Raw genomic sequence first — 27,940 nt, forward strand, 5'->3', positions numbered from 1 at the left:
ACATTGAATGCTGCTTACCACAATATAATCTTAGCAATTGTACATTTCTGTCTATTCCAGCTTGGTGTACAAATACTGTATATCCTTTCTGCAGAAATACAAAAGCAGGGGCACTCGTGTGGTCTTCAAAAAGAAATCCAATTTATTTAGCAAAGATCAAGAATTATTGTGAAATACAGATGTTCACTTTTGCAGAAAATTGGAGTGCCTGTAATTGACTTTCATGGACATTTTAATTGTGGGTTTTTGGTAATTCAATAAAATCACAACATTTTTCAGTTTTGCAAGAAAATCTTTTTTTTTTTTAAATGAGGAAGTCTTTTTATTGGTAAAATAGCAACAAAAAAAAGGTCAATACAGTATTTCTAAGTTTATTGGCATTTTTTACTAAAAAGTGTGATATTTTTCACACTTTTACATTTTTTTTTAAGTTGATGGTATTTGTTAAAATGTTGGTAATTTCTTAAATGTTCAAGAATGCAAAAGAAAACACACAATTTTTGCAGTGAATTTGAACTTTGGTGAAAAATGTGCCCATCTCTACTTTTGAACCGCTTTATTTTCTTAATTGATTGACTTTTTATAATTGTCCAGTGAATGCTATCTACAGTACAGTGATTGGATGCTTTAGATGGGTTGATACATTGCTATTTTAGTGTATCAAAGGAGTAATCCAAGCGGCCATTTAAAAAAAAATGATATATATTTACATAGGATTGAAGCAGGGGGTCTTCAGAGCTGAATGCCATTAATTTCAGCTCTCTGGGCCACCTGCTTACAGAGATACTTACCTCCAAAGGGGGTTCTGGTATCTCCTGTGAGTTTAAAGCTCCCGTGTCACATGGGCCAATAGGAAACCGCACCAGATGATGTCACGGCTTCCTATTGGCCCACAGGGTGTGGGAGCATTGAAAAGTGGCCCTTATGTGAACACCAGCTAGGGAGCCGGAGCGCACACCCAACAGAGGTAAGTATTTCCAGAAGCAGGTGTCCTCAGAGCTGAAATGAATGGGGTTCAGCTCAGGAGACCCCCTACTCCAATCCTATGTAGAAAAAAAGGAAATGGGGGGGGAAATGCCAGCTTGGACTGCTGCTTTAAAACGTTGTAAGGAAACGGTGTAAAAAGGCACCTTATTTATACTGTCAGGTTGAAAAACTACTCAGCCAAGCATGCTACAGAGAGAAGTATTCCATACAAATAAACAAACATTGTACCGTACAGAACATGGCTTTATGTAAGAACTAATAACATGTTAATGCAGCAACAGAGTGATTGTTTATCCATAATAACACATCATTTGTATCAATGAGCTACTCTAGAGCACAAATGGAATACACTTATTGCTCACAAACTGTATATTTAATAGTTAAAGTCAATTTTTTTTTTTTTTTAACTCGGCAAGCACTAATTATTTCCAGAATTAACAGATACCCATGTCTTGCAATATTTGGTGGGAAAACATGACAAGAACACAAGTTTAATGTTTTCCCTATGACATTATCCCAATGTGGACCTTTAACTGCATTGCTAATAGTTAGTCAACATATTCTATGGAAGCAATGAAGCTGCTAATATGGAAAACTGGCACAGATTTTTAACCATAGTCTGAATTCACTTTCAGGCTATGATTGAAGTGTATGTTGTGTACAGTATGTGACATCCGTAATAAAGTTTATGCAAGCCAGAATGTGTACACATATACTTTGACCCTGCTATGGCAACCCATATTGATATTGTTTGAGTTATGTCTAATTAAAAAAGGTTGTAGTCATAATCATTTAACTCATTAAACACATTACTGCCATTGGTTGAGTTCCGTTATGATGTGGTACTTTGTACATGTTACCTTACTGATGTCTTCCTTATGTTGCTATGACATCAGGTTTACTTTTCAGCTATACAGGCTTACCATCTTTTGCTACATCACCAATAGCCACATTATGCTTCTTCGACATGTATCCCAGGAAGGAGAAGATGACAAAACCAGAGAAAAAGCTTGTCAGGGAGTTGACTGAAGTAGTGATGATTGCATCTCTGTAAAAAAACAAAAGCGACAGATAATGAAACAAAAGAAATAAAATATAAAAGGCTTTGCTACACATTTTTTTTCTAGTGGTACTTATATTTTTTTTAACAATTGGTTAAAGATTACCCGGAAATAGATTGTATTTAAGATGATTAAATGGAGCACATAATAAACTCTGCAGTAGGCTGACTAACTCAGTTCATCGTGTACTTATTTTGTACTTGTTATTGCTAATTGTCATTCTCGGCACAATTTTCATCTCCAAAAACTGTCACTTTTTACTCCTTTACAATGAAACTGGGGGGGTGGGGGGGTTGCAGGTGCACCCAAGTGCATTTAATGTCCTTTATTTGTCTTTTGAAAAGCAAGCACCATTTTCCATCTGAAGTACATCTTCATGAACGTAAGCACAAATTAATTAGAGGCATATGCACATTACTGCATCAATAGTCAATAAGTGCTGTTCCACCAAAACTTTAACTAGATATACATATTTATTTCATATGCAAAATTATCAAAATAAAAATAAATAAACATTGTTTATTATCTAAATATTTAAGTCCCTAATAATGTTCCATCAAGAGCATTTAGAGTATAATAATATGAGTCCTAGTAAATATCATTAATAGTCAACGAAAATGCAATTATTGTAACATTCTTCCTTTGGGAATTAAAGTGTCACCACTTAAAGCAGTCTTTGAAATTGTTAATTCTCAATCCTTGCAATCGTTTGTATAATCATCGTTTGTATGGCTTAATACCCAGCCATCAATTACGACTATTGGCAGAGGACTTAACCGTCAGTGCTGTTTCATTTATTGTTGGGGAAAGGGGTGTAATATCAATCCATATATTCAATGGAAGCTAAAGAAAGGTTCAATGTGATAAAGGCAAAGTCAGCTGATTAGAGTAATTGTATTGATGATGTGGCTGAGAATCACTAAAACTCTTGCTGATATATTGGAGTGGGTATTAGTGACTACTAGATTTGTACTGTAAGTAGATAAAAGCTACTGTAAGTAGAAACTGTTATAAAACTCAGCTCATTCTTGGCCATAACAGTAAGGGTTGTATTTACTAAGCTAGTGAATGGGCCATGCTTTAAGGCTTAGCACCACTTGGTATATATGGGCCATAGTCTGCAAAACATATAAGATATTAATTCTAAAGAAAATGTTAGGGGTTGTAATTATTCCTCAAACATGACAAAAGTGTGAAAAAGTTACATTTAAGGTCACTGAAACAAAACCTTTGGGTTTATCAAAAAACCTTAAATAATGTAACACTCTTTTTTTAATACTATGGAGGATATACATACTTGGCCAATGCTTTCTGAATTTTAGCTAAACATGTATATATGTTTTCACTTTCTGCCTGAATTCAAACTATCGCATAACAGTGCATGTCTTTGGCATCTGAAGTCTATTCGATAAGAGATTCCCTATCTTGGTATAAATGACCACATGTTTCCTCATTTTAAAGGGGGCAAAATTATGGGTCAGACTTTGGTAGCTGCCTTAATTGGACCCGTGAGAATACAATTCACCTTCATCTCAGTTGTACAGGTGGTATACGTTGTTTTAGGTCTATTGAAGGTCCCGCAATAACCAATTTGGTCACAATAATACTTGTGAGCACATTCACATGTCTCAGACAGGTCGCAGCCCTGCTTTTCACCATCTCCTAGCATACAGTGCTTCCACTGCAGGCTGGTTGGCATTAGCCCTATCTTGCCTATGAGTATAATGCCAATTAAAATAGCCATTATGTATGTCGGCAAGATAAGCTAACCCAACACGGAACAGGTGATGAAATATTGACTACATCAACATTTAACTACATATTAACCCATTAGTAGTCCAAGTGGTAAGCTAGTCATTGGTTTCCATGACCAGCTGACAACTAAAGGCTACAACGAGGTTAATACACAAATAAAATTACACTTCCTAGCCCCCTTGGCTACCTTAGTACCTAGTAAGGCATTGCTATCTAATGCCTTACAAACCGCTAAGGCGACAAAGGGTTAACCCTACCCCCACTACCATCCCTTGGGGGGCCAAACCACCCTGCCTGTGGCAAAAAAAAAAAACAATACCCACCCTTCCATCACTCAAACCCCTCTACCCAACAAACCTAACCCACCCTCTGTTGATTCATGGTCAATAACTTTATTAGCCAAATGGGGCTAATAGGACTTTTGGCCACTATAACAAAAAATAAATCATACAGTTACAAAAATACATCAAAATTATTACTCCACTAATAAAAAATTATAAAAAATAAACAACAAACATAAACCCATTTCTTGACACTGTGGCTTCCTAGCTTACCTACCAGCCACATTGGGAATCAATGGGAATATGAAATAAAAGTTGTTAATTTAGTGAATGAAAAAGGCTGTCGACATCTAAGGGCTGTAGCCCATTGGATCCAATCTGAAAAGGCTCGATGGCCACCACAAAACAAATATGAAAAAAACATAAAAATCAATCCAAGGCCTGATGACCACCAAAAGTGACTGGAAAAAAATAATAGCATAAAAAAATAAATCCAGGCCGTATGGTCTATTTGTAATCCACGGCCTGCAATGGAGATCCTCAATTTGACAATCTTCATCTGTGGAATTTTCTTCTGTATCTTCTAGTTTTCTTCTTAAAAGATGTCTTCTTTCTTCTTTAATCTTCACCAGCAGATGTGGCCCCTTTATCTACTTCCGGTCTTCTGCGACAGCACTAGCAATTATAAAAGGCCAGGGCCCGTGCTGAACACCGGAAGTAGTTAAGGGGGCCACATACACTGGTGAAGATTAAAGAAAAAGAAAGAAGACGTCTTTTAAGAAGAAAATATGAAGATATACAAGAGATAGATGAAGATTATTCAATCAACAGAGGATCCAGGGCTTTGGGTCAAATTGGGGATCCTTTGTCGCAGGCCATGGATGACCAAGGATTATAAATAGGCCACTGGACCTGGATTGATTTTTAATGGTATTTTCTTTTTTGGGGGAGGTTTCAGGTTTTGGATTAATTTTTTATAGTTTTTTATACATTTTTGGTGACCATCTGGCCTTGAATTGATCTCTGTTTTTTAAATTTGAGTTTTTAGGTGACCATCTGGCCTTTTGGGTTGGTTCCAGGGGATTACAGACCTGAAGATGAGGGCAGGCTTCATCCAGGATGGGGTAATTTACCATCTTTTATATAGCTGCCCATTGATTGTCAATATGGCTCCCATTGGGAGGGCCAGATAGCCACAATGGCAATGAATGGATTTATGTTTAAAGTTGATTTTTTGTATTATTCTATCAATAATCCCCCCCAAAAATTTGAGTACTGAGCATGATTTTTTTTCAATTATAGGGGATAAAAGCCTTATTAGCCACATATGTTAGGGGTAGTTGCCCCAGCGAGACTTTACTAGCCACTTAGGTAGCCAGGGGTGGTAGGTAGTGTCATTTTACTAATATTAATCCTTTTGATGTCTGTAGTAGAGCCACAGGTATCAAAGGGATCATTGTAATTTCTACCATTGGGTTATGTAATTATTGATATTATTTGATATTACATAACCATATGGTAGAAATATAAAATTTACCTCGCCATGCGGTTATTAACATGTTCCATTAATTACTGCATTGTGACTAGTGTTAAATTATTAAACCTAGGAAAATATTACCGCAATATTTGATGATTTAGGTAATGAAATTGCGTTGATACGACCTGGTCTTTTTCCCCCCCAGCTGCGATATTATTGGAGATTGATGATGTTAGGCTTGGAGTTTAACCTCACAGATGTTCTATATTTCTCTAAAGTTGATAAAGCAGAAACCAGCCAAAGTAAGCATCAAAGACATAGGCCCTTATTCTATATAGTGCGATAGTGCCGCATCATCAAGATCACAGTTTATGGAATAAGGGCCAAGGAGCTATTTTTAAATTATGACTGAATAAGCACACAAGGATAATCTGGTCAAATGAAAGAGAATAGTATCATGCATCGAAGTAGCAGAAGATCAGAAGGAGAGAAACATATAAGACTTCAACATTGTATTCATAAGGGGGGCTCTTTGTTTGACCATTATATAAGCCTTGTGTCCCGAAACTTAGATACAGAAATAATGGATGTAGTTACATGCTAGGTACAGTATGTATTAAATAGCCAACAAAAAACTAATAATACTACTATACTGTAGTTCAGAAACAGATAACTCAAAGCAAAGCCTACTGTGTTTAAAATCTATTTTTAATGACTTCAAAAAGAAAATGAACATTTTACATAACTCATTCTCAGATTTCATACTTTAGATAAAATTAGATCTATCCTTTTTGAGCAGCAGAAACCTACCGGTATTAAAAATATCATGGTGCTATAAAGTCTGATTAATGAAAGACATTTGATTTCTATTTTATATAATGCCAACAATTCCATAAAAAGCTTATTGAAATACATCCAAAATACGAAATGTAAATCATAAATCTACAATATACTGTAGTTTGGGTCATTACATGTCTGCCGAATGAATTAGGATCTGAGCAAATATATTGCAGGAAGGTACTGTACAATGATTAGTATTTGTTTTCATTGCTAATACCCATACGGTATGTGATTCTTATATAAGCAGTCTCTGCTTTTTTTCCCTAGGAGTGTATAAAGCATTATAAATATATACTGAACTTGTTACTAGGTACCAAACAAATACATTTGTATTTCTTTCTATTTTGGAATCAAAAAGTTTGAATATGGTACATAAAACCCTTAAATGGACATGAGTCAATATTCAATCTTCTGAAAACAAATACTCGTGTAGAAGTACCACTGTGTTGACCTTTATTCTATCTGTCACGAGTAGGCTCGAAGAAAGCAAACAAAAAAACCTCTTGTAGCTTATTATTATTCTGCTTGGCAATCAAATACCACCTGGGGTCCTAGGTACAACAGCAGTTTGTGCCAAAATCATATATATTTTTTAACGACGTTATAATATGGGCATTATTTGACTCTGGTATTATTTTTTTCCAACACTTTTTTATTTAAAGTTGAGTTGTGTGGGTATAGGTACATAAATTTGAAGGTAGGGGTATGGGGGATCAAATAATATAGGGGAGGAAGGGGAGACAAGAACAGTTACATCTGGAGCAACCGGTGTATTGGAAAGTACCAATTATTAGCTGAAGTATGCCATAACATGTGAAAAAGGAAAACTTTGGCGCATGGAGAGTAGAATTAGAATTCCTAATGAAAATAGCGATGGTGAGACTGTAGAGAAATATAAACAGCAGATACAAATATATGAAAATGTAATAAAACATATGACCTTTGTCACTGAATTGAAAAATTCAGTGTAAGCCTGTACTCAGTAAAGTACACCAAATACATACATATAAAATATTGTAAATAGGAGATCCCAAATAGGTGACTAACACACAACGTGTGACTTATACAGTAGGTATGGGAATGTTCTCTTTGGATGATTGGAAATACTCAAAGGGAACAAGACCTACAGTATTTGAACACCTAATAGGCTGAATTGTCACATAGAATGTCTTCTTCAGGGTCATATTTCTATATTTTGATTTACAAATGTCTCTCCGTAGAGATTTGGATGTTTTTAAAAAATCCGGAAGGTGCACCTTAAATCCACAATTTGTATAGTTGATTTTGAATTTCAATTGTGCTCAACTGAGTCCTTCATATATGCAGTATATATATATATATATATATATATATATATATATATATATATAACTAACTACCCTGCTAAAAGTTTGCAATGAAATCCAGTGTGGAATGGAACGGGGACAACTCACTGGTACAGTATTCCTAGATTTTGCAAAGGCTTTTCATACAGTTGATCATGCTATCCTGCTTAAACTCCAGAGCTCTGGAATAGGGAAGCATGCTTTAAACTGGTTTCAGTCCTACCTATCAGGAAGATCCCAACATGTGTCCATCTCAGGCTCTAACTCCAACCCCCTGGATATCACCTGTGGTGTCCCGCAAGGCTCTGTTCTGGGGCCCCTACTCTTCTCAGTGTTCATTAATGATCTTCCCACAGCTTGTAAGGAAGCCTCAATACACATGTATGCAGATGACACAATCCTATATGCACACAGCCATAGCCTCTCTGACCTTCAACACATACTTCAGTCTGACTTTTTGAGACTCTAAAACTGGATTTCCCAAAACAAACTGTTTTTAAACACTGACAAGACTGCAACAATGATATTTGGGACCAAGACTAAATTCTTAAAGCTTCCAGCGACTGAGCTCCATATTAGAACCAACACTAACACCACCCTAACCACTGTCACTAGTTTTAAATACCTGGGCTTATGGTTTGACTCCCACTTAACATTCGGAATGCACATTGATACCCTGACAACCAAGACCTATGCCAAACTAGGGGTACTTTACAGGAAAAAATCCTCCCTAAGTCTCCTGGTCAGAAAGCGTATCGCACAGCAGATGCTAATGCCAATTATTGACTATGGAGACATAGTATATGGCACGGCACCTCAAACCCACCTTAGCAAACTTGACACCCTCTACAATTCAATTTGTCGTTTTGTTCTCCAATGCAACTACAACACACATCACAGCGAAATGTTCAAAGAACTAGATTGGTCATCACTAGAGTCTAGGCGCAAAGTTCACCTTTCCTTTCTTGCCTTTAAATTCTTTATGGGCAAGCTACCCAGCTACCTGAACAAGCTCCTCACCCCTACCACATGCAGCACTTATCACCTGAGATCAGACTCCAAAAGACTGTTCATGGTCCCAAGGCTCAACAAAGTATCCGGCCGTTCCTCCTTCTCTTACTGTGCACCCCAAAACTGGAACAACCTACCAGAGACTCTCACATCCACCACCAGTTTAAGTTCTTTCAAATCTAAGGCTGTCTCACATTTTAATCTGGTCTGTAACTGTTTCATTCGCCCATAACATATATTTTCTTTAACTGTGCATGCAATGTCTTGTATATAATGTATACCCTGTTCATTTATGTAACTATTTGTAACCATGTATTATTTGTCTTAACTCTGTGCCCAGGACAAACTTGAAAACGAGAGGTAACTCTCAATGTATTACTTCCTGGTAAAATATTTTATAAATAAATAATATACATACATATATATATATATATATATATATATATATATATATATATATATATATATACATATACATATACATATATATATACATATATATATATACATTTATATATATATATATATATATATATATATATATATATATATATATACATATATATATATATATATATATATCCATATACATATATATATATATATACATATACATATATATATATATATACATATACATATACATATATATATACATACATACATACATACATACATACATACATACATACACACACACAGTTGTGTAAATCACTCCCTCCTCAGTAAGGATATAATTACCCACTCCTCCTGTACGTCTTATGACAGCCTCCGTAGCCTGATAGCAGATGTCTTCACGGGGTACTTTTTAACAGATGACCGGTTAGACCTGGAAAAGTTAATAGGCTGTCCCTGGGTGGCTCTTCCACTCCAGCCTCCGCATGTAGCTGCTCCTTACAGTCTTCCTCATCTGCCCCTATGGCTTCCGGATACACTTAGCGGCGTGCGGGTCACAGGATCATTCTAGCATGTATCTGTGAAAGCATTCCAGCATTCCAATCTGGATCTGATTGGGAGGAGAATTGGCGGGGGAGTGATGCCTCCTTCTACGGGCCCTCCAAAGGCTCACAAAGGGTGTAACTGCAACCTACGCATTTCAACTTTAGCTTCTTCAAGGGTATGACGTTATGCTATGTTCGATGTCCTTTAATAAAGGGCATACCTGTTGGTGCTGTTTTTCATTGATTCCTTTTCATTAAAAGGATATCACATACACAAATAAAGTTTTATATATTGACATGGCAAAGAGTATTGGACACTAACATTTAAAGCTATAATACATAATTATATTTGAGACAAAATCTATATCAGCCATTTTCTTTAATATAGATCTCTGCAAATCCTATTAAAATTATATATTTATATATATATATATATATATATATATATATATATATATATATATATATAATAAAGCAAGGAACAGCAGGCACTCCGTTAAAATAGTCAATATAGTGGGTGCAAATCCTGTAGAATATAATAGGCAATACGATACCGCGTTGAAACTAAATCAGAGGCAGCACTCCAATGGATAATCAAAAAAGTATATTGCGAGTTACCAAGACACCATAACCGACGTTTCGGTCCGCAGACGGGACCTTTCTCAAGGTGATGCGGACATAAACGTATATATATATATATATAGATAGGTTCCTTACCGAGTAGATCCAGGATCCCAAGATCATGAGGCAAGAAGGAGACCTTGAGAAAGGTCCTGTGTCAAGGACCGAAACGTCGGGTTTATGTGCCGGTTTTTCTACTGAATACATGCTGTTTTTTGTACCTTTGAGTGTGCTGTCTCCTTCTTGCCTCGTGATCTTGGGATCCTGGATCTACTCGGTAAGGAACCTATCTATACATTACCTGTATGGGACAAGCACCTTTATACCACATATGTGTGTGCCATCTGTTTATTTTTATATATATATATATATATATATATATATATATATATATATATATATATATATATATATATAAGAAAAAGAAAAGAGAAAAAGCGCCCGATCCTTGTGTAAAATCAGATGAACATTTTAATAAATCATGGACAAGACAAATGCACACTTACAATTTGTCTGATTAAAACAAGCATTTTATGGGACCTGCCCATGCACCAAACGAAGACTCCACAGTCACCTCCGCTCTGCAATCTCACGATCAATTCGTAACCCAGTATTTGAGAACGCCGTTTTCTCCAGGGTGTATATAAACCATCGGTCAGGAGCTTCTCAGCAGCGTGCGTCCGCCATTCCTCCCACGCATGTGGTACTGGATACCGGAAGGACTTTCCTTGTGTTTCCTTGGTCTCTCTCTGGTGCCGAAGGCAGGTCAGCCACCGTAGTTGCAATGCAAACCGTCCCTACGCGTTTCTTCCGCCTTTGCGGATTTCATCAGGGGTCCCTGATGAAATCCGCAAAGGCGGAAGAAACGCGTAGGGACGGTTTGCATTGCAACTACGGTGGCTGACCTGCCTTCGGCACCAGAGAGAGACCAAGGAAACACAAGGAAAGTCCTTCCGGTATCCAGTACCACATGCGTGGGAGGAATGGCGGACGCACGCTGCTGAGAAGCTCCTGACCCATGGTTTATATACACCCTGGAGAAAACGGCGTTCTCAAATACTGGGTTACGAATTGATCGTGAGATTGCAGAGCGGAGGTGACTGTGGAGTCTTCGTTTGGTGCATGGGCAGGTCCCATAAAATGCTTGTTTTAATCAGACAAATTGTAAGTGTGCATTTGTCTTGTCCATGATTTATTAAAATGTTCATCTGATTTTACACAAGGATCGGGCGCTTTTTCTCTTTTCTTTTTCTAATAGGTACTATGGGAACTTGGTGAGCCCAAGAAGAAGCAGCCTGGACCTTTGTTTTATTCATTCATGGACTTCATTTGGACTTAAGTATTATTTTTTATAGTTCAATTTTTGTATTTTTTGCTATTTTTTATGTTCAATAGATTATATTAATTTTTTCACATTTTTGCACATTTTTTACAATTACATTTTGTTTGGTTTATGTATGTTTTTTCATTATATTACATTTTATCTTGTATAGGCGGGCACTAGTTGGTTCATGTAAACATCATATTCAATATTGATATTTGGTGCAACATTTTGGCACACGTCACCAGAGGGGCAGCAATTTGGGTGTGCTGAAAAGGGTGCGCTGTCTTTAAAACTGTTCCTATATATATATATATATATATATATATATATATATATATATATAAAAAGATATATAAAGATCTTGAGAGAATTGTATATAGAAAAAGCACATCATCTTTGTTATTACATAATCTATTTTAGCGCAGAAAATACAATTTCAGTAGGTTTATCCATTGATTTCCAAGGAAATATATTAGAATTATTGATCTTAATATTTAGACTTTACAGTAGAGAGCAAATAGAAATTGGGATTAGAGCAGTGAATAATTGTCCATATATTTGGTAAAATTCCAAAAGGTTGGGAACATAATGGAAATTGATAACAGGAGAGTTGGGATGGTAAAGGGAAAAGGGAAATGATTTTAATGAGGGAACATATAAATATATAGAGCTTATGTTTGTAACTGACTTACAAATCTACAAGAGTCATTAAGGCATGCATGAGGTTAGCACTAGAGTTTCATGGCTCAAGTTGGTGCAGCGCTGGAAGCATCTCAGAAAGAAGTTCACAAGTTTAGTACAAAGATGGAAGTCTATAAGGAGAGGAGTTGCCACTTCAACACAGAACTATGTTCATTGAGAGAGATCTTCAAAGGGTTAAATAGCAGTTTTGAAACTGTAACCCAAGAGTGCAAGAATCTCTATGTCCGAGTCAGTGAATTAGGAGTTTTAGGAGAGGAGTAGAAACAATTGGGCCAGGAAAAGTTAGAAGTGCAGGCAGCACTGCAGAATGCAGAGAGAGTGTTGCAAGAAGAACGTGTCTCCCTGGAGTAGCGCACACAATCAGAAAATATGCTGCAGAGTCAGCTACAAGAACTGCGTGCAAGTCTGCAGGATGCCAAGAAGAAACAGGTTAATGCTGATGAGAAGAAGCGAGTTCTGCAGGAAGAAATTTTCCAGACTGTTAACAAAGTAAAAATGCTGCAAGAGCATTTGACTACCCAGTGTCCCCAGAGAGCAGCATGAGGAGCTGAAGGCCACACTGAGCATAACCAGAGCCTTGCTGGAGGAGGAGCTTAGAGACCAGGTAACTCTGTATGAGAGGGAGCAGAAACTGAAGCAAGAGTTAGAGGAGCAGAGACACTGCTCCATCCCTAACAGTCAGTACACCCAGGAGAAAGAAACATGGAAAAGGCAAGCTGCTGAGACCATAGCGAGGGAATTGGCGGAGCTCCAGGTCGTAATGAGGGATGCGTGGAAGCAAGCTCAGAATGATCACAGTGAAGAGATGAAAGCCCTGAGAGGAGAATTGCAGGATGCACTTAACCAGGGGTCGCTCGCCGAGGAGTGGAAACTGCAGCAAAGCCTAGAAACAGAAGAGCAAAAGCTGGCAGCTGAACACACATCCCAGCAACTCACAGCGCTGCAGGCGCAGATCGCTGAGCTCAAGATGCAGCTTGTCAAAAAGGAAGAGAGAGAGGAGGTGTCTGTCTGTCAAGTGGCTGATCTGACACTGTACTATGAGGTCAAAATGGCCAATGCCTATGAATTGCTGGACCACACAGCCCATGAGAAGGTCCGGCTGCAGCTAGAACTTGACAAGGTCCTGGAGGAGTACCGGCAGCTGCAGGTCAGAAATAAAGAAAAGGAGACAGATTTAAGCCTTGCTCTGAGTCAGCTGGAAGATGTGGAGTCGTGACTCAATTCCAAAGAAGCTGAACTGGCAACTGTATTGAGTGGGAAAAGAAATGCAGAAGGACAGCCTCAAGAACTGAAAACTCAAATAGCTGGTCTTAATGAGAATTTAAGTGATACCACGAAATGGCAGTCACAAAAAGAGATCACAGAGAACTCAATTTCTCGTATGGAGACTCTGAAGCACCCATCCCTGATGCCCATGTTCCTGATGTCCATGCCCCTGCAATTGAGTTGAACGTACCCATCAGAAAGTTCCTGATTCCAAAACTAGAGATATGTTGGTCACAAAAAGAGACTATGGAAGTGAACTGTATGTCTGCACTGACTCGTGTGGAGAGCCTGGTGCGCCTGTTCCTGGTGCCTGTGTTCCTGATGTCCATGTCCCTGCATTTAAGTTGGACACACCCATCTGGAGGTTCCTTTAGTGTCCGATGTGCCAGTTGCTGGTTCCTGCACCGTTGCAATGGGGACAAGTGTTTTTCCTGTCGACAAACCACCAGAGGTGGGTCACCCTTAGTCTGCCTTTCATCAGGGCCTCCGGGAAGAGCCTGGAGGATCGTCCATATAATGCTCTTGAGAGGGGGGAGTAATGTCAGGGTCTCCCAGACATCCTACTCCCAGCCATAGTTCCTTTCTCTGTCCACTGGGTGTGCTGCTGCTTTCTTTCTGCTCTGGGGTTCCTCTGTCTGTCTGTGTCTTGTTGCTCCTGTCCTCTGTACTTATAGTTTCCTGTTTCCTGTTTCCTGTTTCTTCTTGCCTTTGTTTTGTGTCAGACTCCTTATGCCCATGCTTCTGTTCCTGTTCTGTGTTTGGAGTCCTGTACTTTTATTAAAGGCCCTTGCTGGTAATCTGGCTTGTCCCTGTTTGTTCCCTGCTCTCAGTCCCTGTTCCCTAGTGTAAGTCCCTGCTCCATAGTCTCAGTCCCTGCTCCCCTGTTCTGCTCCTGCCCTCCTGTTGCCAAACCCTGCCCGTGACCCCGATGTTCCTGCTTGCTGCCTGCCTCCAACCTTTGCGAGACCCCGACATTCCTGCTTGCTGCATGCCTCAGACCTCTGCATGTGACCCTGACATTCCTGCTTGCTGCCTGCCTCTGACCTCTGCGTGTGACCCCGACGTTCCTGCTTGCTGCCTGCCTACGACCTCTGCATGTGACCCGACATTTCTGCTTGCTGCCTGCCTCCGACCGCTGTGTGTAACCCCGACACTCCTGCTTGCCGCCTGCCACCGACCTCAGCCTGTGACCCCAACTTTCCTTGCCTGCTCCCCGTTGTTCCAGCCACAAAGGTCCTACCCCCTCTGGGAGTCTCCCCGTGACAATCTATCTGCAATAGATTATTTTAAAAAAGAAGACAGGAAAAATAGGGGATGGGGGAGGGAAAGAACGGCCCCATACCTGAATGGGCTGGATCCGGACCCTGGTTACCAGTAGCCAAGGAACTAATTAAATATACCCCCAGTGCACCCAAAAGTAGGTGAAAAGCTGGGATATCAACTGACCAGGCTAATTTTATCGGGCTAGAATGAGGGGAGCAGATAGCCACAGCAGAAATTGATTGCATAATGTTGCAGGCGCTCCAGAAGGAAGCCCAGGTGAAGGAGACAAGAGATCTGGAACTGCAGGCAGTCCAGCATCAATTGTCTATTGTAAAAGAGTATATTAAAGGTCAGCGATGGCTGAGAATTCAGCGGGGTCTGAGAGGTCAGCAGGTGCTGAGAGGCAGTGGGTTCTGTGCCTTTGGGATGGGGGTGGGGACAGTATTAGGCTTTCAGGGAAGAAGCAGTGGCGAGGAGGGGATAGGCATCCCTATGTACCTGTCCAGGTGTGGTGGGGTAAGAAACAAGCCCCACAATCTTTTATGGCTCTCATGGATAATGGGGCCGAGGTGACATCATACATGGGAACCCTGATAGGGAAAAAGGTGAATTAGAGCATATAGAGGGTCTAGGTAACCAGGGCACTTTCGGTTACAGTAAGCTTGGCAATCAGTAAAGGCCCCTCTTTCAACACCAGTGTAGTGGTAACCAAAATCCCTGAAAACATACTGGGCATAGATGTGTTGTTGGGTCAAAGCATACAAACAGAGTGGGGCATGTTCACATTTGGGTTCCCACATTAGGCCTATTATTTACGGGTGATCAACGAATAAGAGGGCATGCCAAATGGACCCCCATATGAATACCTGCTCCAGGACATAGGGGACAAAGTGCAAGCATTGTTACAATCAGGTGTTATTAGTCCTGTGAGAAGCCCATTCAATGCACCGGTATGACCAGTTAAGAAGCCTGATGGCTCCTGGTGGATGACGGTGGATTATCGCAGGCTAAATAAGATGGCTCCACCTCTGGCTGCGGCTGTCCCGGATATCGTGACAGTGGTGGAAGGGCTCACCAAGGCAGCTGGGGATCACCAAGGCAGCTGGGGAATGGAATGCGGTCATAGATTTAGCAAATGCTTTTTTCTCTATTCCCATCAACTCTGCTTCACAGGACCAAATTGCTTTCACATGGGAAGGACGTCAATATACCTTCCAGGTAGTCCCCCAGGGGTATTTACATTCACCCACACTGTGCCACAGACATATAGCGAGGAACTTGGGAGAATTTAAATTGGACAGTCCCCCTTTTCATTATATTATTGATGATATTATGATTACAGGTACAGAAGAACAAGTAAAACTTGCGTTACCTCAGTTGGTAGCACATATGGAAACAAGAGGCTGGGCCATTAACCCCGCCAAGATACAGGGGCCCACAAGGGAGGTCCAGTTTCTAGGAATGGTCTGGGATGGGCCACAGCGTAAAATCCCTGCCAAGATGATAGGGACTATTCAAGCTATGCCTATGCCGACCAATGTTAAACAAGCACAATCTTTCTAGGGGCTATGGGCTTCTGGCGGGGTTTTATACCCCATGTGGGATTTATTCTACGGCCTATTTATAATGCGACCGGGAAGAAGAGTGTTTTTTCTTGGGGAGCAGAACAACAGAGTGCGTTTAAAGCCGCGTAAGAGGCCATCATGCAGCATCAGCAGTTGGGGCCCCCACAAACGGCAAAGCCATTTCAGCTGGATGTGACAGTACGAAACAATGTGGTTTCCTTGGGACTTTACCAAAAAGGAGAAAAGCCAAAGGAAAGAGCGGTACCACTGGGATTTTGGTCAAAGCAATTTACTGGAGCTCAGCAGCGCTATACGCCTTTAGAGCAACACCTTCTGGCTGCGTACACAGCTCTACAACACGTGGAGGCCATTACCAAACAAGACCCTGTCACTGTACGGACTGATTTGCCCATAAGTGGCTGGGTACGGGATGATGGACTCCCTACCCGCACGGCGGTAGCCCAGAAGATCACCTTGATGAAATGGAAGAGGTATCTACAAGAAAGAGGGGGGGTCGCAGCGGGAGAAGTAAGAGACTTACTACCTGTATTGCAGGACAAGTGACCTTTGAAGCAATCAGCAGTGCAGAACCATCTGCCATTCCAGTATTACACCTTTCACCATTTAAGGAAGCTCTCCCATATGAAAATGTAAACGAGGAGCAACAGGAGATCGCATGATTCACAGATGGATCAGCCCAGATAACATATAAAGGCAGGTGTTGGACCAAAGCTGCAGATAACCCCAAACATGACGTCATCCTCCAAGTCAAGGGACAGGTGGTTCCAGCCAATTTGCCAAATTACAAGCAATTCTAATGGTGATTCAAGCAACCACAAAGGCTCTGTTTCTCTATACCGACAGTTGGGCTTGTTACAAAGGACTTACAACATGGCTAGCAAGTTGGAAGTAGAGACGTTGGAAGATACACGGTAAGCCAGTTTGGGGGCAGTCCAGAGATTTGGGAAGAACTCTGGACAGCAGGAAATACACTGATAATCAATATAGGACATGTCGATGCCCATTTACCGGGCACCGCCAAAACCCGGAACCTAGGCCCAGTCCTACTTAATTTGGTTAATTGGGCTCACGAAACAGCTGGACAGAGGTGCACACAGGCCACATATGAATGGGCCCAATGACAGAGGTTACCAATAACCCTGGATATGTTAAAAACTGTGAAGAATCAATGTCCTGTGTGTGGTGTTCTCAAGCAATGGTCGTTGGAGAAAAAAGTCCAAGGGAATTTGAGAAGGGGCTCTGGCAAATACTTTATAGACCCACTGCCAAAAGGCCATGGAGGACTACTCTACTGCTGCACAGCTGTGAATACATTCTCAGCCCACAACAGATGTATTCAACTGGATCTTTATTTGCTGCACACATACAGTTATGGCAGGCTCATTCCCTGAAGTAGTACCCACAGGGCTTGAGGCCCTGCAGACCCCTTCTCATCTCCGTTACCCCCTGATGGGATAAAGGGTAAGTGTAGTGATGGAGGGGAGTGGGCCCAGTAATAAAGGGGTTGCACCCCAAAGGGCCACCTCCACCATCGTATGGGAGACGAGGGGTTAATGTTATAATGTTTAATGGTGTTTTAATTCCCCTGCCTCAATGCAAACTGTGTCTCCCCTGGTTACATGTCTTTTTCCCCTTACAGTGTGTGCACCCAACACATACACTGGGATGAGGTCGGGAGGGAAAGGGTGAATTGCATTAACATGTTTATGGCCCTTTGTTCCCCTTCCCTCCTTTTCTATCCCCATTTGCAGCCCATCCCATAGGTCGCCATTGGAGCTCCATGCAAGTCTATGGAGATTTCCGTGGTTTTGGCCTAATATCAGAAAAGACCAGCAGGTGGCGCTCGGGAGGACAAGCGGAACTCCGCCATTGAAATGATTGGCGTAATGTATTTCAATGGGGATTCCTCGAGTCCGACCTCCAAGAACAAATTGGCTGCCAGCCAAACCGCAAACCCCGAAAGCGTATACAATTTCAGTAAAGAGCGTTTGATCACTAAATTGGCGTGGGAACTTGGTCACGGCGAAGTTCATCCATATTAAATTGTATCTCCGGTCCTAGGGTAGCTAGCGGGTTAATTCTTTTTGCCCCTAGCTCAGGGGGACCCCCTTACTCGACCCCAACAGGGTCCGATGGGCAATGGCCACGGGAAATGGTCGCGGCCACTACGAGGGTCGCCCCATTGACCGCAATGGCAGAGAAAAGCCGCGTGGCTTTAAAACACTATGTCCGAAAGCGTAAAAAGTGAAAACCCATATCTCCGGTGCTGTAAGGACTAGAGGTCTGGGATTTGGCCACCATGTAGTCACTGCTCCGGCATGATTGCATGGCAAATTCCAGCCCTCTCCGATCAACAGAACGGAGTATGGGTAACTGTTTAAAATGTGATTCTTCCATTGACTTCAATGGCGGAGAAATGCAGTTTCCAAAACATGTCGTTTTAAAATCTATTACTGTAACTCCGGTTCGGCGGGTCGCAGCAAGCTTAAACTTGGCCACCATGTAGAGTCCCCTCCGGCATGAGGGTCTGGCAAGTTTGAGCCCGGAATATGTTGATTTATATAAAATATTGTAACAATACCGTATTTTATGCCTGGTAGAAAGCCCGCAAAAAACATACAGTATGTTAATGGTCAGGGGGCGACAGTGTGTCTACACAAAGGCCACTGATCAAAGGCTCATCCCCCCGGTTTGTATATATAGGGTTGGGAGAATGCAGGAAATAGCCTTTCACATGAAGTGCTATAATTCACAACTTTAGTCAGGTTCCCCAGATCCCCATCTGGCAGACTTGGCGACCCCAAGTGGGGCGAGGAAAATGTGAGCCTTACTAAGGGATTGTGCGCATGTGCCAGCTACCTGGGGGCAAGTACCAAAGTGCTTCCCACGTTAGCTGGCAAAAGGTAATTGGGTACAGATAATTGTGAACCAATATCTGAGACCCGATGTTAGGGATAGAGCCCAAATCCTTTATAACTGAGTGTCAGCTCTATGCCCAATGTTGTTCGTGACTACATCTGATAGATACCTGATGCCTTGATGAATTGCTAATCCAGATCCTGATTACTTCATTGCCCCATTCCCTAAGTAAGTGTATATATTCTGTGTGTTATTTGTTCAATATTGTGTGTTCACCATCCCTGAAGGAATAAACTTTCTTTATCATATCACAGTCGCATTCAATTAAACCCAGTTATTTTGATGTATATTATAACGCTGTAAACTATTGTGACAGTAAGTGCTTCCACTCCACATGGGGAAAGGAGGAGAGACCTACTTCTGAGAGAGTGTCCACTTTTGAACCCCAGTGGAGGGGCTTGTAACCCTGCCCCATAATAGGGCAGGTCCGATACCGACTGGCATTACATCTTGGGCATGTGACCCGGCCAGTATCCTCCCCAAGGATGACACTCTCTGGTTGTTGTTAGTCCATCCCCTAGATACGGCAATAGTGTAACCAGATTGCAACAGAAAGCCAGGCCTCCATGAGAGAGCTAATCCCCCACAATGCCTGTGTCTAACAGGATTTATACTGTTAGGGCCAAAGAAAAGATAATAGGCAGGGGACTAGGCTACATACACAACACATCCTACCATTGAAGTTCAACTGAGGTATCTAATAGATCAATGAAGCCTGCTGCATCTGAAATATCTTATTCTGAACAATTTGTAAATCGGACTCAATGCCGTCTCTATATCTTATCTGCCTCATAAGCTGTGCTGACAAAGATCTATTCTTTCCAGGCCTAAACTGTTTGCTCAGACATACAACAATTAGATTAGAAGCACTAAAATAGGGTTTAATTCGAGTTATGTGAACATGAACCAGTTCCCTTCAGCAGCACTGGACAGACAATGCTGGGAGATAAAGACAATGGCCCTTATTTTCTAAAGTGTGATTGCACCGATATTGTGCTTTTGCATGGTACAGTATGGCCAATTGACTTCAATGGGTCTTTCTGGGCAATAGCGCAAGACACTTTATAGAATAAGGGCCTATATTCCTTATATATGGAAATCAGTTAGTGTCCTTGTAGTTTCAAAGTCAGAGGAGAAACGAAACTGCTTCAAAACCTTCTCCCTGTACAGTATTCTCTTGATTCCCCCCAACACACATACTGTACCTCATAAATTCAGCCTTGCTTTAGTATTGCTTTAGAAGGCATGCAAATACTCAAAATTGTTATGGGTAAAGTGACTGTATCAATGCTAAATAAGAATTTTTATTATATAAGAATACATATTTTAAAAATATATTACAGAGAAACAGAACTGAGGTAAATAGGCATCTGTAAAGTAGCAATCCTAAACTCTCTTTTTTTTTTACACTTATAGGATTGAAGAAGGTGGTCTCCGGAGCTGAACTGTGTTCATTTCAGCTCTGGGGACCTCATGCTTCCAGAGATACTTACCTCCGTAGGAGGTGCCAGTAGCAGCTCCGACTGGCACCGTGGAGCTATCAAAATAACCGCTTTATTGCTGCCGCGTCACGTGGGACAACAGGAAGCCGTGACATCATCCCTTGCAGCTTTCTATTGGCCTGCGTGACATGGACCTTTAAACCTGTGGAGCTGCTACTGGCACCCCCTTATCTCAGGAAACAAGGGGTCCCTGGAGCTCAAATTAATGGGGTTCAGCACTGAAGAACCCCTGCTTCCCACCTATTAACAAACCCCACACGTTCTAGTGCTTTAAAGTGGTGCTATTACTTTGAATTAAAAAAGAAAAAGAGGTTTTTGATACAAGTTAGGTAACAAAATATAATACAATATACTGAACCTGCATCAGGGCCAAATAAAACGGTATATTCATTTAAACCTTCCGTTTGAAACATCGGTATACCTGACATTATATATTGTTTTTTTGCTTACCTATAGCAGTTGTTAGAAAACTTATTGTAACTGGAAAAGGCGATTAGCACACCAAACCCAACACCAAGCGAGAAGCATATCTGAGTGGCGGCATCAATCCAAACCTTTAAACAGGCCCCAGAACCAACCAAACAAAGAATCGTGGAAGGAGGGGGAGAGGGAGAGAGAAAGGGAGAGCTGTTATTAGAGATAATTGCAGGAAACTCATTCAGCATAAAGATGAAAGATACTGTTGAATGCAAGGTAATTTCGCAAATGACTGCTGCATGTGTGTGCCCAATTCCAATTTCTCAGATTATTGCTTTGAGTTGTCAAGTCGTGAGCTCTCAGAGAGGGAAATTATTCCTTCCCTCTGCTGCTCTTTCGTATGGAAAATTAAATATTGGTTCAACTTCATTGATAAATAAAAGAATGAAGTTGCATTTTATTAAAGGCATTTTCCCAGGCTGTCAACAAATCTTTGAAGACATGTTTAATATGATAAAATAAAATTGTTTTGTCAATGCAAAGTCTATGCTTAGGCCACCTTTATAATTCAAAGAAAAGCAGTTTAAGCAGCCCTATCATTAAACAGCAATTGTACCAAACACACGATCAACAGAATCTGGGCTGTATTTACTAAGCTGCGCTATTTCATAAGAAACCTTCCAGCGCTGGAAGACAACTTACAACCAGTTCCACGGAATGGGTTGGTGCTAGAAGTTGCCTATGGAGTGTGAATGCTTAGTAAATAGGTACTGAGGTTTGTGGTTTTTGGAAAGTATTGCTGCCTTAAAGTATGCATGGAAGTACACATTGAAACAATAAAATAATTGGTTTACAAAGCATTCAGTTAGAGTGGCAATATATTATTTCTAGTTTAAAAAAAAGTTTTATTTGGGCTATTTCTTATATTAAGCACTGTTCTATGCAATCAGTTATTGTGTCATTGCAATGCATATGTATAACAAATATACTGTATGACCCATCCACCACCTTCTCTTATTGGCTTAACCTTATGAGTCTCAAATCATATGAGCAGGAAACACAAAACGGAACTCTCCACTTAGAAATTGGGGTATACAGACTTAACCCACAGAAAACAGGGGAGCAAGGAGGTGGCACCATAGGAGAGAGAAAGCAACATAGGGCAATACTGCAGGAGTCAGTGTTGTTCTTATGGCTCGAATCTATGAAGGATATACTCACAAACCGAGAATAAAGTAAGGTATGTCCAAACTGTGGCAAACGTGGGTAGAGTTCCACTTGCTCCAGCAGGGTTCAAGGAGAAAAAGAAAGACCACAATAGTGCAGATGATCCTTAAAAATATATTTACTCGCATAAAACCACGTGGTCTCTCTCAAGGAGTGCCCTTGTGGCCTCCAATATGTGGGCAAGACCACGCGGCCTGTAAAAAGTCAGGATCCTTGAGCATTTGGGAAATATAAGACGGAAATTAGACACCCATAATGTCTCAAAACAATTTATGACACACCATCAAGCAAACCCTAGGGGGCTTAAATTCGCAGCTATAGAATTGGAGAGGTGGCGACAGGAATAATGAACTAACCAAGCGTGAAACTTTCTGGATCCACAAGCTTAAGACCCTAGTCCTGAATGGACTTAATGTCGATTTCGAACTAGGGGTTTTTCTGTCCTAAAAAGTCGGGATCCATCTCTATGCTGTAACGCTTGCGCACACCACGAACAAGGCGGAACCCCGTTACTGAGGTGGGAAAGTACAAGACTGCGCACCCACAGCAGCGGGAGCACGCCTGGAGGGTGGATAGTCAGCATAGCCGGATCTGGGTTGGAGAGAGTGGGTTAGTGTGAGTATTTGACGGAGTCCAGGGGCGGAGCCAGTGGGATGGTTAGTGTCCGTTGTGCCGTTGTCTAGGGTTGGAGCCAGGAGAGTGGTAGATTGTTCGAAAGCCGAGGTCTGGGATGGAGAGGTGCGGGTAGTCAGAGGCAAGCCGGGGTCGTTATCCAGAGGTGGTCCAATAGTCAAGCCGGGGTCTTTATCCAGAGGGGTTCCTATAATCAAGCCAGGTTGGTACACAGGAAAGCAACAGAGACAAAGCAAGGCACAAGCAAAGCTAGGCAAGGCAAAACAAAGGCAGGAACACAAGGTCAAGGGAGTTATGCTCAGCAAAACAGGAAGGGAAGTGGAAATCTTTTATAGCAGGCAGGAACCAATGAGGCTGGGGGCGGAACGGAGGTGCGCCCTCCGTGGAGATCAGGATAGGCTGCAGGTGACAAGGGGCACTTAGAATAGTTGCCACGCAGATGGTGGGCGGTGCACGATGTCACATGTGCGCACCGCACGCGAGAGAAACGCGGCGCGTCCGGGGGCGGAGCCAAGCTCTGTGGCATGACCAGAAGAGCTGCGCGCACACTCTGTGAACAGAGTGGGGATGTGAGCATGATCAGCAACCAGCGCAGAGGTCTGTGAAGAAGCAGGTAAGGAGGCAACACGCCGTACAGGACGTGTTCCCCGATTCCTTACATATGCGTCTATTAACGTTCCAGTATATCTATCTATGGGACTCTCGCTTTGTATCTCCCGTTTTCTAGAGACCCATGGCGGGAATTAAAAGCTTTGGGTATTAATATTGACCAAGAATTACCTCCCAAATGTTGGAGGAAATGTTCAACACAATTGGACTGTAAAATATGTCCTTTACCCATCCGTATTTGTAGAATGGGATTAATATTCCCCCTTATTTAATGACCATCTATATAGTGGGGATGGTTTTAGCATTCCCCAACAAACTATGATCGACTACCTATACCCTCCTAATCATAGGAGGCGATATATAGTACCAATTGGACTAAAGAAAAATGTGCATACAGTATATCTTCTCATGCTTGCAGAATGGGACCAATAATATATATATTTTATACTGTAAGGACATAGCTTTATTCCCAATCCATATAGTGAATAAAATTAAAAATAAAAGTATAAAAACATTAAGAATCTATATATATACTGTGTTTAATCCCAGCTGTGAAAAACACTCCAAAAACGATTGCAGGTTTATATTTACAACAATAAACCTATGATAAAACTATTGCATATATGTGACGGTAAGGGTGTACCCAGGCCACTAATAAAGATATTTGGCCCGGCTGGGTGCCCCTGAACCATATTGGAGAATTGTAGATTGTCCGCTCTGCAACCCAGTAATGACATGAACACTTTAATTTCAATATAAATGTATGTGTGTCTCCCATGTATGGTAGGAAATTCCTGCAAGGGAATGGCACATATTCAGCCCTGGACTTCTAAGACACCCCGATGGCGTGCTGCCAGGATGTCGGAAACAGTCCTTAGTTGAAAGGCTACAACCTACTAAGGTGTGAAGTGGGGAGGTGTAACTCAAGTATCCCCATCTTGGTAAATTTCTGGGCAAATGGGCCAGATGTCAGGCCAGCTCAGAGAAAATGTCGCCACGTAAGGGGGCCGGGTCTGGTATGCTAAGCAGCAAAGGGGCGAGGTTCACGCATGCCCTTAGCAAACTAAGAAGCCCTCTGCCAGGTTTTGCTAAGTATTGGCAACTCCGGGATAGGTGGGGAGTATTATTCCCATGGAGTAGATTGGCTGCACGGGTTAAGAATAGGACTGTTTAGTGTACAAGAAACCCTGCAGCCCATTGGGAACCAGATTCACCAAGTAACAAGATTCATGCAACTTCGTAACAAGATTTAAGAGTTCGTAAGAACTAAGGTTTCCAGATCCAATACCACAGCGGCAGAACGAAGGAAGCAGCTCCGGTGGAGTAACAGCGGTTGCGAGAGGCGCCACTGACCAGAGACTGTTTCCAGCTCTATTTGCGCACAACTCCCGCCCCATGGCAAATTGTGCCTAGAGACGTTATTTCCAAAGATTTCGTTTTGGGAACAAGATTTTTCGTTTGCCCCGTCCCAGTAAGTGTATTTTCAGTGCAATTGTAAACCAATGTGTGTGGGTTCTTTTCTGTTAATAAATCACAATTTATTTTCTCTTCGCTTTGCTCAATCAAATGATCTGGGTATTAATGTGTTAAAAGTGCTGGTCTCCCGTGACAGTATATCCATCTTTATTCTATTCACTAATAATATATTAAATAAAATATGCACAAGAACAGGTGCACCGGTGCTGGTCTTAGATGGAAGTTATTACTGACACCACTTTGCTTTAATTACATTATTCTGTTCTAATTGCGTTTTCTCTCTTTGTATTGTTCTCTCTCTCCATTCAAGGCTATTGTAATATATATATATATATATATATATATATATATATATATATATATATATATATATATATATATATATATATATATACATACATACATATACATATACATATACATATATATATATCTATATATATATATATATATATATATATATATATATAGATATATATATATACAGCTCAACCCCCATATAACGCTGTGCTTGGGGTCCAAAGAATCCCATCGCGCTATAAGTGGATCGCGTTAGAAATAATGTACAATTGTATGCATTGTACAATAAAATGTTTAAGATACCAATAATCGTGTTGCAAAAGTATTCATATAAACGAAAATTGGGAGCCACGCTTGCATCGCGTTATAAGCGGATTCACGTTGTAACGGATCGCGTTATAACAGGGTTGAGCTATATATATATATATACGGGGTTAATAAATCCGGAATATTTGAGTCCCTTTATTGATTCTTATTCCCCATTTTTGGGGGTGTATGATCAAATTAGGGACCCAAATAACATATTGCAAGATAGATATAGAATTTTAATTAATCCATTGTGATTTTATGTTTGTATTCATGTTTATGTATTTTATTATGGTCTTTATATTAATTGAATAGTACTGTATCAATTGCCATGAGATCTATGCAGCATTTTTATTTATATTTTTTTGTGTATACTTGAATTGCTGTAGGGTAAATAATTTTTTGTATAGTGCTGCTATTGTTGTTAATATTTTTTAACTTGTTCTGTATGATTGCTGGCACTGGTTTCACTTCCAATACATGTCTGTTCAATTAGTGATTGATCAGACAGGGTATATATAGTAGTGCAGAAGTAGGTGGGGGTTACTGACTCCGGGCAAAACAAATATTAGCGAAACGCGTTGAGTCTGACACTGGTTGAAAGTAGGAGACTGAGCATGTGACCAGTGACCAGTGCTGGGGGAAGCGTCATCCGCACAATCTGTGCGTCTTCACGTTATCGTGATACCGGAAGTGACGCAACCAGAGGGGCGGAGTCCAACAGTGCAGTGAGAACCCGACTCACCACACACACGAAAATAACGGCAGTTTCCTTCTCTCACTGTTTGTACAATGCTTTTGTTCACTACCTGATGTAATAGACTAAGACAGAAAAGAATCCCTATAATGTGGCACAAAAGAAACACCCTAGTTAAAACATAATTTTTTATTGGATAACTTAAAATAAAAACTGTTCGGAGACCACAATGACAAAAAACAAACTGTAATAAAAACAATTCGCAGCCTTATGGTGGGGATTTATATATGCCAATTTGTACCTATAATTGGCAAACCTTTGATACCTTACCCTATACTATTTAGACTACACTTTGTCTATTCAGGATACCCTATATAAGCTATACCCACACCATTTGTGTGTTACACCAAGTCTAGTAACAGATATATATATATAACAGTGTAATACTAGCACCCCAGCCCCAAACCTCTTCGGTTCTTTTAATTGTTTTTATTACAGTTTGTTTTGTCATTGTGGTCTCCGAACAGTTTTTATTTTAAGTTATCCAATAAAAATTATGTTTTAATTAGGGTGTTTCTTTTGTGCCACATTATAGGGATTCTTTTCTGTCTTAGTCTATTGTTATCTTTTGTTATCTTTTCCCTGTGAGCACCGCCCCTTGTATACTTTTTGGTTTCTCTCCCTCTCCTATGTATTGAGCAGGGTATCCCTGCATTATATACTACCGCAGTCTCTATTTGATATATATCCCTGATGTAAGCCTTTAATTCAGGGGGGTACTGTTTTATGCGAGTAAATATATTTTTAAGGAACATCTGCACTATAGCGGTCTTTCTTTTTCTCCTTGAGTCCTGCGGAGTAAGTGAAGTCTACCCACGTTTGGATATGCTTTACTTTATTCCCTGTTTGTGAGTATAATCTTCATAGATTCAAGCCATAAGAACAGCACTGAATCCTGCAATATTGCCCTATGTTGCTTTTTCTTTCCTATGGTGCTACATCCCCCACTCCCCTGTTTTCTGTGGATATCGCTTGTGGAGGATATTGAAAAATATTCGGTTCCGGGGTTTACGTGTGGAGGAGTATACACTTCTAATAATTATTATTATCACTTATTAAATTATACGGTCAAATCATACCTAGACCAGTATATATTTACATTTTCTCCTTATTGTTCACCTGATTATTAGCAATATTATAGCTAATATTAATATAGATCACGCATCACTTTATTTAGCACTTAAGTATTTATTGATTATTATATCACTTAAGAACTTTTTGTCAATCCAGTGCTTAAGTGTACAGGCTTAAACCAGACTTTTTCTTTTAAAAGAAAAAAAAAATCCCCAGAAGTTTGGGAAGCCAGAGCATTCCGGAGCTGAGCTGTATTCATTTCAGCTCCAGGAACACTCCG

At 40.7% G+C, this 27,940-nt stretch overlaps 1 protein-coding gene across 1 annotated transcript in view; it reads right to left on the reverse strand.

Annotated features, from left to right (window-relative positions):
* The window catches only part of SLC6A3 (solute carrier family 6 member 3), a 71,856-nt gene that overhangs the window by 13,432 nt on the left and 30,484 nt on the right, over window positions 1-27,940 (reverse strand). Inside the window, exons 6-7 of the mRNA XM_075588567.1 lie at window positions 21,312-21,415; window positions 1,911-2,035 (exon numbers count right to left, since the gene is read on the reverse strand). Coding sequence (XP_075444682.1) covers window positions 1,911-2,035; window positions 21,312-21,415 — 229 coding nt within the window. The remainder of the gene's footprint in view (window positions 1-1,910; window positions 2,036-21,311; window positions 21,416-27,940) is intronic.

This window comes from Ascaphus truei, chromosome 2, assembly GCF_040206685.1.
Source record: "Ascaphus truei isolate aAscTru1 chromosome 2, aAscTru1.hap1, whole genome shotgun sequence".
Classification (NCBI taxonomy): Eukaryota; Metazoa; Chordata; class Amphibia; order Anura; family Ascaphidae; genus Ascaphus; species Ascaphus truei.